The sequence below is a fragment of the Nannobrachium achirus genome (genome assembly GCF_963921795.1).
Source record: "Nannobrachium achirus genome assembly, chromosome: 12".
NCBI classification, from domain to species: Eukaryota; Metazoa; Chordata; class Actinopteri; order Myctophiformes; family Myctophidae; genus Nannobrachium; species Nannobrachium achirus.
Window position 1 is genome coordinate 906,761 of NC_137832.1, and position 12,023 is coordinate 918,783.

The window sequence follows — 12,023 nt, forward strand, 5'->3', positions numbered from 1 at the left end:
GCAGTGAGTTGATGTTCAAAGAAACACTCCAACATGAATGCAGGTGTGTCTGTCTGCCTGATGTGCACTGGCACGGATGGAACCAATCCCAATAATCATAGGCATGAGACTGTCTTAAAGTGGCAAGAGCTATATGTAAAACTCAGCCAAACGTGTGGGTAGCGCCGACCAAGATTTTGCCAAAATGGCTAGCAATTCACTGTTCTGCCGGCATTTACTCTCATTGTGGGCTTCCCTGACACTGAGCTTAACATTAACAAAGTGTAAAAATTGCCAATATGTGTTGTTTTTTTCTTTTCCTTATTACTGTGGGAGAGTGCACTCATTCAATGCTCCAAGCAACAAAGGTGAACACCAAAAGAACAGTGTTGCTGGCCTGCCAGGCCATTTTGACCATTTTTGGAGGGGCGCTACCCACACGTTTGTCTGTGTTGCTCATTCCACGAATGCCAGATCCTTAAAAGCTGTATCTAGTTGTAAAGGTGACAAATCAACGATAACAATGATATCAAAGACAATACCATTTGGGATAATTAAACGGGATAATGGACTGAATGTTGGGTCTGCGCTACCCACACGTTTGGCTGTAGTGCTCATTCCATGAATGCCCGGTGCTTACAAGCTGTACCTCGTTGTAAAGGTGACGAATCAACGATAAAAAGGATATCACACACAATACAAATTGGTATTATTAAAGGGGAGATATAATGAACCAAAGTCAAGTTTCCTTTCTTTTGGTGCTGAGTTTACATAAACATTGCATTTCAACAATAAATACTGTACATGTTCTAAAACTATCTTCAACAAGGCATAAAGAATCAGAGAGAAAATACAGTGACAAGCAGGAAGAGAGGAAACCCTGTGAGGAACAAAATACATATAATATGCATATGATATGTACTGTATGCCCATATAAGGTTCAGCTCATCATATAATGTATGTGTGTATAACTCACTTAGCCTTCAGCTCATCATATAATGTACTATATACAGTATAACACATCATATAATGTACTATATACAGTATAACACATCATATAATGTACTATATATACAGTATATCTCATCATATAATGTACTATATACAGAATAACTCACTTAGCCTTCAGCTCATCACTCTCATACTGCTTGCTGTTGACTTTGTCCAGACCTCCTATCAGCTGCTTGAAGGACCTGGAAGGACACACATCCAACAAGGACATTTTTCTGTGTTCTGTTGAATTTGTGCATGTTTGATACTTTTATCAGGCTTGCTTTACTAGCATGGGTACAATTTCAGCCTTAAAATGCCAAATGTGTACACATTTGATGACTGAAGCAAAGTAAGACATCCTTAATAATGACTTCATCATCTGGGGGTCCTCCCCCAGAAAATATTTAACATAGTAGATGTAATTGCCAATCATCCAGTAGCATTGACAAGCCTGCCCAATGAGCGTGGACAATTTGGCGAGTTGGATTTTTGGCGACGTGACTGGTTACCGACTGTACAGAGCAGGCGGTCAAAATAAAGCCAGCGGACGCCGCAAAATCCCCCACTCTCCCGCAATAAGGGCGAGGTCGCGCCAATTCTTGACTATCTGGCCAACCACAGTGTTTCTCTGACGATTCTAGTTGTTATCATTCTGGGGGGAGTTTGTTCATGTTTTTGTGAGGGTATCAACCCTAGGAGACACGGGGAGAACATGCAAACTCCACACAGAAAGGCCCTATCGCCAACCCCACCGAGGGTGTGAGCGATGGGGCCTAAACATGGAAATGTGGAGAACACTATATATGGAGATAGTCCAGTCCATCATGTCATAATGGGACTACCGTCATAGACAGTAGCCATTGTTAGGCCGGAGTCAATGGCTGTGTCTATGATGGTAGTTCCATATGACATATTGGACTAGACTATCTCCATATATAGTGTTATCCACATCTCCATGTTAGGACTCATATATGGGCATAAAAAGTATGTCATGTGACATCACTTCCTGTACAGACAGTCAGCCATTGACTCCGGATTAACAATGGCTACTGTCTATGACGGTAGTCCCATATGACATATTGGACTAGACTATCTCCATATATAGTGTTATCCACATCTCCATGTTTAGACAGCCAATGACTCCGGCCTAACAATGGCTACTTTCTATGACGGTAGTCCCATATGACATGATGGACTGGACTATCTCCATATATAGTGTTATCCACATTTCGTGTAGCCGCCCTGTACAGGAAGTGATGTCACAACTCGCTGACATCACACTGACATCACAGAGGATACGGAAGGACGGTCACGAGGATACGGAAGGAAGGAAGGAAGGAAGGAAGGACACTCAAGCGTCATGATTCTTCAGAGTATATGCGACCTTCGGTCGCAATAATACAATACAATACAATCGGAACAGAATGTGTACAGGTGAAAAGAGTGCAACAGTTTTCATGCATCAAGGTTGCATGCAGGCAGAGCAGAGCAGAGCAGAGCAGAGCAGGCGGGGATCAGTGTGGCTCGCTTACCAGCCCGGTGTTCACTTGTTCCACATGCACTGCTTTGGATTAAAAGCGTCTGCTAAATGCCAAAACTGTAAACTGTAACTGCCCAAAATGCAATGTCGAAAAGAACATAAGGATTAGACCCATAGCTCTCACTTCAGTGATTATGAAATCACTTGCAACATCGTGTTACTTAGTATGACCAAAGACAAATTCGACCCCTGCCAGTTTGCATACAAGAAAGGTTGCGGTACAGAGGATGCGGTTGTCACACTGGTCCACTTAATTACAGACAGAACACCCTAAAGCTAGCCTTACACCTAACAACTTTGATAAGATTTTGGACAGATTTGGAAAGATTTCTCAAAGACTACCCTCTCACAATATAAGATTTAAAAAAGACTTTTCAAAAACTTTATAATGATTTTTCAAAGATTTCACTTGTTAGATGTGAGATATGCCTCTAAAGATTTTGTAAAGACTGGTTCAAGATTCCCTTTTATTTGCTGAAATATGCCTATTAAATAGCCTTGTGTTCCTATATAAATTATAATATTATAAAGCATTAGGCTAACCATAAATGAAAATAGACGATTTGCAAGCTCAGTCACAGCGCGTCGCATCGCAGTATTGATACTTTTACTTGATTACTTTTTCCATCACTGCACATGCAGTGCACACACACACACACACACACACACACACACACACACACACACACACACACACACACACACACACACACACACACACACACACACACACAGCTCTGCCTTCCTCCCTCAGCCCTCTCCTCTCTCGTTCTCTCCTCTCTGTCTAGCCGGCGCAGATCGATCCAATCAACTTAAGTTATTATCAACGTTGAATGTTTGGAATAATGGAAACGTGGAGAAATAACGAATATAGGGCTGTCGTAGTAGCCGCACCAACAACGACCAGACTGGCAGCTCAGCGTCTTGGGGAATGAATGGCTTGGCTTTTTGGCTCGTTCTGTTTTGGTTGTAGGCTACATCATTGTATTCATTCAGACTCAGCCCCGATTTGTGAAAATATTAAACCAGTTTGATATTCTCGTAACAGAATCTGGCTCTCAAGTTGGGGTAAAAATCGAGTCGGAGCACTACCTCACATTTAACGATTGGATAACGACCGAATCAAGGGAGCGCGCCGTGACTTTATTATGACTGAGAAATCTTTTCAAAGTTGTTAGATGTAAGAGGGCCGTAAGGGACTCAATGAGGAATTCTATTGAGTTGTTTTTTGTGAAGGAGTCTTATGGCAATTGCAATGACGTCTTGCAATTGACATAATCTTACAATAAATGCGAGAAGTCTCTGTGAGTCTGTCTTTCTGTCTGTCTGTCTGTCTGTCTGTCTGTCTGTAAACCGCGTATCTCGAGAACCGTTCGTCCCACCGGCTTCAGATTCGGCACGCGCGTTCCCCGCCGTGTCGCGGAGTGCAGTGCTGGGCCTCGGCCCGACCCGATGCGCGGTTTTCCCGAACCGGCGCGAAACGTTCGGAATCTCCATAGATGATTGTTGACATCAGGCTGTTTCTGAGGAAACCGGCGCAAGCGCTGACTCATTGTGACATCACATCATAAAAGGCTCTGACATCACGTACGCCACATGAGTCAACAAAAAATTCCATGGTTACGTATTGAATTTCATTAGTATGACGTGTTCTGATGTTCATATATGGGCTTAAATGGACACAGGCAAACATAATGGCCTGTGTCCAACACAGTCGGAGGCACAGCCAGATACAGAGATCTCCATATTGGGAATATAGGGACACAGACAAACAGATACAGAGATCTCCATATATGGGCATAAAATAGATGCAGACAAACAGATACAGATATCTCCATATATGAGCATAAATGGACACAGGCAAACAGATGGTCACCTGCCCCTTGTGGAGAGGGACACTCACCTATTACCGAAGGGAAAGAAGTACCTTATCTGAACAATGCCCCCTATCCCCTGTGGGAAGAAAGCCTAACCCTAACCCTAACGGACTATTGCCTGCCACTGGCCCCCCCAAGAAGAGAAGAGACGGCAGCCCCCGCCCGGGGAAGAACCTATGTTGAACTGTTAATGACAATTTGAGTTATTCATATTTCTGTTGCACATTCATGCCACGTTGCATAATTCTGCTGTTGTAAACTAAGAATTGTTTAATAAATGCCCGGAGTTGGCAACACTGATCACGCTCTCTTGTGTCTGGTTTGGGTTCAGTCACCACAATATATATATATATATATATATATGTCACGGTTTGTTAGAGAAACAGTACGTCGAGAAACGGAGCACTCGCCATGCGGCACGGGGCGGAACAAGCGGTCGCCACAACAACGTCCTCCAGGCGGAGCCGCTCGATTGTCCACGACATTGCAAGCGGCGCGAAGGCCAGAAGGCCAGGGCCGCGCCGCGCGAGTTACGAAGCCGTGGTGAATGCAATCGTTATATTTATGCCCAGGCCGTAAGGCCTGGGCAAGCCCACGATAAACGCCCTGTCCAAGTGACTACAATGGAGCTAATGGCTAATGGCTAATGGCTAAACACTGCCGAGCTAGGCTAGTAAATAAAGAAAGAGAGTCGCAAACGAGTGACGTCAGCGCCTTCACTAGTGAATGGCTGTCGTCGCCATCTGGTGGTGATTGGTGTGTGGTGAACGACAAAACAAGCGCTCTTACAATGAACGTCCTGAGTTACCCAAACATACTGTAACATATATATATATATATATATATATATATATAAATTATAGCCTACCTTGGCAGAACTGTAATAAATGCATCACCGGAAAAAATTGAGCCCTGGCCCTAAATATGCGTTATAACCCAAGGCCAGAAATATAGGCCTATGCATATCAAAAGCAGATCGCATATAGCTATAATAAGCCATGAAACAATTGAGGTGTCATGGAGTTTTGGAAATCTTGTTCCCCCTCACGCTAGATGTTATTTCCACGTCAAAAAATGAAACATTATCTTTTGATTGATTGAAGACTTTATTAGAAGTTTGCTTAGAAAAATCAATAGAGTTAAAATATCAAAGCATTTTATTTTATTTATTTATAGCCCTATATATTTTTTAACAGACCAACTCCTCAAGAACTACACGGCCGAGATCCACATCCACTTGCCGCTTGCGAAAAGATGTTTCACGCAACTGTGTGAGTCCGGCCTCACATAACCTATAAATACGTCATTTCCTGTTATCTTGTCACAACTCTGAGGAAGACCGTTGGAAACGCGTCCGTTGTTCTCTGTCCACAGAGGTAAATAAATCATGTTGTTCTCTGTCCACAGAGGTAGATAAATCATGTGAAAAGGATTTCCTTGTGTGCTGGCCACTTCTTCTTTGCCTCATGTTACTATTGAGCCGTGCACCAAAAATACTTTATTTAACTTGGAGTGTTGCAGGTTTTCTGCTCTTGTGCGGTCTCTTTCTCTACTGTTGTTACGGCAACCACACTACCCACTACACAACTCACTCTCTATCAATGACAGACACTACACAACTCACTCTCTATCAATGACAGACACTACACAACTCACTCTCTATCAATGACACTACAAAACTCACTCTATCAATGACACTACACAACTCACTCTCTATCAATGACCAGACACGTGACGTCTCCCAGAGCTGTGACATTGGCCGTGCGAACGTCCTCGCTTGACCGGGAGAGAGAGAGAGAGAGAAAGAGAGAGAGTGAGAGAGAGAGAGAGAGAGAGAGAGAGAATTATTAATGATGAATCATTAACTAATCATTAAGTTATATCTATACTCCATCATATCGTTCCCTCCTCCTGAAAAAAAGTATTTTCAGGATTCCAATTCAAAAGCATTCTAAAGTAGCAGATCTACAAGCTCGAAGCTCGTCGCTTCGCGCTGCGTTTCGAGCTTGTGGATCTGCTACTTCTGATGCTTTTGTGTCACATTTTGTAGAGTGTTATTATTATTATTTTAATATTACATTTTATCCCACGATTTTGTAACCCAGTTTTCACCCGGTGTCAACTTTCTAATGTAATCCTGGGCTCTGCTCTCCTTCTGCCAATTAACCTAGGGAGAGCACCTTCTGTGCATGAGGAGCCCAAGTTGCTTCCTTTCACCTGACAGGTTTCCCCGGTTGGACGTAGTGCGTGGAAGGAACACGTTATTCCAACCAGTTCCTTTCCCCTCCACCAGGCGCCCCGGATGGCCAGGGGGAGGCAGTATAGAGACCAGGATTACTGCATGTTTTATGTGAGGGTACCTAGACTACCTACCCTAGGGGCCACGTAGGGATGTTAATTTAAATGTATTTAAAAAACACAAAAAGGTTAAAATGTGGAGTTTTTGCCCAACAGCGCCGACTACAACATGACAGTTGTCACGTGGTTAAATAAAATAACCGATCTACAAGCTCACAACGCCAGAGTTTCACCCTTTCAACGCCTGCTCCCCGAACCAGTCTCCTCTGGAGAGGGTGTTCAGGAACACTGGCTCCTCATTGGCTGCTTTCTGCTGGGTCACCTTGACCTGTGGAGGGCAGACACGTTATGACACGACCATGACACACGCACAGACAGACCCTCTTCTAGAGCAGTGGTTCTCAACCTTTTCAGGCCACAACCCCCAAAATATTCATATTTTAACTGGTCTAGACCAGTGTCATGTCAAGGACCCCCAAATGCACTTTTTTCACAAGCACACATAAAGCTGAACAAATTGAAGTTTGCATTCAATTTGTAGCTCCAAAAATGGTGCCAAAAGTGTGTCTGGGACAACTATATAATGTGAGCCAGCAACAACTGATAACTAGCACCGCTCACTTCACACTAGGTGTGATTTTTGTCAGAGAGACAAATCAAGAGAAAATCTATTTAATTATGTCTCTTTCTCTGTCCCAGCAACACACTCTCATGGGATCTAAAGCACCAGTAAACAGGATGTTTAGATCTACAAAACCAGTAAACAGGATGTTTAGATCTATAAAACCAGTAAACAGGATGTTTAGATCTATAAAACCAGTAAACAGGACGTTTAGATCTATAGAACCAGTAAACAGGACGTTTTAGATCTACAGAACCAGTAAACAGGACGTTTAGATCTACAAAACCAGTAAACAGGACGTTTAGATCTATAGAACCAGACCAGTAAACAGGACGTTTAGATCTATAGAACCAGTAAACAGGACATTTAGATCTATAGAACCAGTAAACAGGACGTTTAGATCTATAGAACCAGTAAACAGGACGTTAGTGAGATCTTCCGTCAGTCACTGGTGCCCAGGGCTGTATTAACCATTGGGCCGGTGGGGCCGTTGCCAGGGGGGCCCCTCCTATGTTGTCTACAGGTGCTTTCTTGGTCCACAGATGATCATCATGGCTTAAAATCCAAGCTGGATAGTGTGCGTCGGGAGGGAGGAGGGGTTATGGTGGGGGGTGGGGGGGCCCTAAAAAAAATATTGGTCAGGGGCCCTCGCGGGTGTTAATCCGTCCATGCTGGTGCCCACTTAGGAGGCTTTTTGTAGGATGTGTGCACCATGTTGCCCTCTAGAGGCCCCAGTTAGGATGTGTGCATCATGTTGCCTCTAGAACAGGGCTACTCAACTTTAGATGGCTCAGGGGCCACTCAGCAAAATACCAAAAGTCCAAGGGCCACAAGCTAAAGATGACTGTCCTATTTTGGACGTTGTTGACAATGGTTTTGTGACACTACATGACTAGTCTAAAAACCTAAGGAAACACACAGAAAACAGACACTTTTCCATCTATAAGTCCAAACCTCAATGAACAAAAATATTGTCATGGCATTATTAATGATTAAATTAATCATTCTTCTTTTGGAACAAAAAAAGCCAAAAAGGTCTTGTATGAAAAATTACAGAACTAGTTTCTTATAGGGGTTTTGGAGAGAAACCGAAAAATGACATCATAAATTATTTGTCCACACTGAAAGTAGAAACAATATACGTTTATTGGCATGACCATGACGGGCCGCATAGACATGCTGCAGGGCCCGCATGCGGCCCACAGGCCGTAGGTTGAATACCGCTGCTCTAGTGGCTACAGTTAGGATGGTCTATTTCATACATGGGCAACAGGCGGCCCGGGGGCCACATGCGGCCCTCACCTTCACTTAATACGGCCCGCAGGTTAATATTGATATACTGATATATTACTGATTTCGGCTGTTCCAGTTCTAAACATGCATACATGACCCACTTTTTACTTTACAGTCTATATTAGTAGCTTAATCACTACAATGTATTTGTATTTAAGTTCATAAAGTTAACATAAGAACATAGAAATGCATTTGAAATAATACAAAATAATAATACTTTTCAGGATTCCATTTCAAAAATAGCAAAAATAGACGATCTACAAGCTCAAAACGCGTCGAGTAGATGCATTGTGGCCCTCTGGAGTGATTGTGAAAATAAAGGGGCCCTCTCCATCATTAAAGTTGCCCACCCCTGTTCTATTTGATCCTACCTGTCCATCATTGATGACACAATCATACCTGTCCATCACTGATGATGAAGAAGGTGTCTCCGGTGGCTCCCTGACAGATGATGTAATCACCATCGTTGTAGTGAGTCTGAACACACAAAGACATCGTTAGTGTGCTTGTAATGAACACACAGAGACATCGTTAGTGTGGTTGTAATGAACACACAGAGACATCGTTAGTGTGGTTGTAGTGAACACACAGAGACATCGTTAGTGTGGTTGTAATGAACACAAAGAGACATCGTTAGTGTGGTTGTAATGAACACGCAGAGACATCGTTAGTGTGGTTGTAATGAACACACAGAGACATCGTTAGTGTGGTTGTAATGAACACACAGAGACATCGTTAGTGTGGTTGTAATGAACACACAGAGACATCGTTAGTGTGATTGTAGTGAACACACAGAGACATCGTTAGTGTGGTTGTAATGAACACACAGAGACATCGTTAGTGTGGTTGTAATGAACACACAGAGACATCGTTAGTGTGGTTGTAATGAACACACAGAGACATCGTTAGTGTGATTGTAGTGAACACACAGAGACATCGTTAGTGTGGTTGTAATGAACACACAGAGACATCGTTAGTGTGGTTGTAATGAACACACAGAGACATCGTTAGTGTGGTTGTAATGAACACACAGAGACATCGTTAGTGTGGTTGTAATGAACACACAGAGACATTGTTAGTGTGGTTGTAATGAACACACAGATATATCGTTAGTGTGGTTGTAATGAACACACAAAGACATCGTTAGTGTGGTTGTAGTGAACACACAGAGACATCGTTAGTGTAGTTGTAATGAACACGCAGAGACATCGTTAGTGTGGTTGTAATGAACACGCAGAGACATCGTTAGTGTGGTTGTAATGAACACACAGAGACATCGTTAGTGTGGTTGTAATGAACACACAGAGACATCGTTAGTGTGGTTGTAATGAACACACAGAGACATCGTTAGTGTGGTTGTAATGAACACACAGAGACATCGTTAGTGTGGTTGTAATGAACACACAGAGACATCGTTAGTGTGGTTGTAATGAACACACAGAGACATCGTTAGTTACACTATTGTTCTCGGTCCCAGAATTATTTTGCCAGCTAAAGTGAACCTGTTTTTTTGTCAACCTTTGACTGATGTTATCTGGGTTGTCGGGCAAACACAAACAAACAAACAAATAAACAAACAAACAAATAGATGTGATTTTAAATGTGTGAACATAACCTCCTCCAGCACATCGGCCAATTTACTGAGAAGATCCTCTGGTATGGACTGGAAGGTTGGGACGCTGCAGAGAGAGAGAGACAGACAGACAGACAGACAGACAGACAGACAGACAGACAGACAGACAGACAGACAGACAGACAGAGAGAGAGGGATGTAAGGGTCTATAATACTAATATAGTTACATTATAGATAGCTGCATATTGTATAAACAATTCTTATTTGCTTATTGACTGATTGATTGAATACTTGGTTAAACAGTTTACCAATAAGCAAAGCGGTTAGGTTTTTTTTTACAACAAGGGTTCATATAGTAGATTGTAATTAGAGAAAAGAAAAGATGAGTGTAAAAATGTTTTCATTTACTGCTTTCTATCATTTAAGTGATTTAAGCGATTTTGATTTTAGTGTGTGTGTGTGTGTGTGTGCGTGCGTGCGTGCGTGCGTGCGTGTGCGTGTGCGTGTGCGTGTGTGTGTGTGTGTGTGTGTGTGTACGAACAAGTGGCTATAATAGGTCGTTTAAGACACAATGAGACCTCGATTTCTATTTACAGTAACATTACTAGCCATCATAAGTCACATCTGCCCGGTGCATCTTGGGAATGGGCTTATTGTGTGTAAAAAGACATATTTAGCCACTTGTACGCATGCCCCCACCCACTGAAATCAAAACTGTTAAAATGGCTAAAACGAAAGAAAGCAGTATATAAAACATTTTGACACCCATCTTTTCTTTTCTCTAATTGCAATCTAAAATATGTAAAAAAAAAAACATGTTGTAAAAAAAAAAAAAAAAAAAAGAAATCTAAAAAACTGAGTTGTCCTTTAAGAATGCTTTAACCAGTGAAAAATAGCAGATATACAAGCTGGTGCCGCGCTGCAAGCTTGTAGATCTGCTATTTTTGAAAAAAGTTGTGAAAATGTGTGCAAATCTTTGAACATATGTATTTTCAAAGGGAACGTTTGTAACTCAAATTTTGCTTCTGGGGGGTCCCTGGAACTAAATGTTATGAGATGGGGGTCCGTGGCCAATATCATTTTAGGGGTCCTTCACATGAAGATTTGAGCACCACTGTCATAGTAGTCTCTCAAGAACAGACTAACTGAGCTCCAGTTAAGTGAAAAGGACCTTTTCTTTGACGATGGCTGGCCAGATTGCTGACATAGAAACATAGGGTTTTTCAAAAAACCTTAGAAGGATTCAAAAGACACTTATAGAATCGGGTCAAAATTCAAATTTTCACGATTTTTCAAAAATAGCAGATCTACAAGCTCGGTGCCGCACTGTGAGCTTGTATATCTGCTATTTTTCACCGGTTAAAGCATTCAATAATTCTAGGCCTAAATGGGTTAAAAGGATAACATAAAAAGCCCTGAGGGCTTGTTACATCACGTAATGCCAATTTGAGTACCAAGAGAAGTGCTACATAGGGTGCGTTCGGAAATGCGCACCGGGTGTGTGCTCAGTGTAGCGAGTGCAGTGGGCGGTGACGTTGTAGAGTGCGTTCAGTGTGGCTTATTTACAAACGACCAGTTAAGAGGCAACTGTGCGGCTTTTCAGTCTGAACTCTGAAGGTAAACTTTCTGAAAAGCAGCAGTTGCTAACGTAACGTTGATATTGAAAGGAGATGTAATTCATAACATTGGCATACCTGCTGTTAGTTTACACGTTGATGCGTGTGAAACTATCAAGCCCAATAACAACCAATTAAGCTGCAAATGCTGCATTTTGCGCTCATTTCCTCCATTGTTCACAGCTGAGAAGCGCTCGAGACATGGCCATGAAAACCAACCAATGAAAACACC

At 42.4% G+C, this 12,023-nt stretch overlaps 1 protein-coding gene across 1 annotated transcript in view; it reads right to left on the reverse strand.

The window, feature by feature from the left end:
• Window positions 1-12,023, reverse strand: part of LOC308294963 (cGMP-dependent protein kinase 1-like) — a gene marked incomplete at both ends in the record, with an annotated part of 103,133 nt that overhangs the window by 54,269 nt on the left and 36,841 nt on the right. Inside the window, 5 exons of the mRNA XM_080737899.1 lie at window positions 1,098-1,172; window positions 6,100-6,165; window positions 6,921-7,015; window positions 9,002-9,079; window positions 10,218-10,281. Coding sequence (XP_080594025.1) covers window positions 1,098-1,172; window positions 6,100-6,165; window positions 6,921-7,015; window positions 9,002-9,079; window positions 10,218-10,281 — 378 coding nt within the window. The remainder of the gene's footprint in view (window positions 1-1,097; window positions 1,173-6,099; window positions 6,166-6,920; window positions 7,016-9,001; window positions 9,080-10,217; window positions 10,282-12,023) is intronic.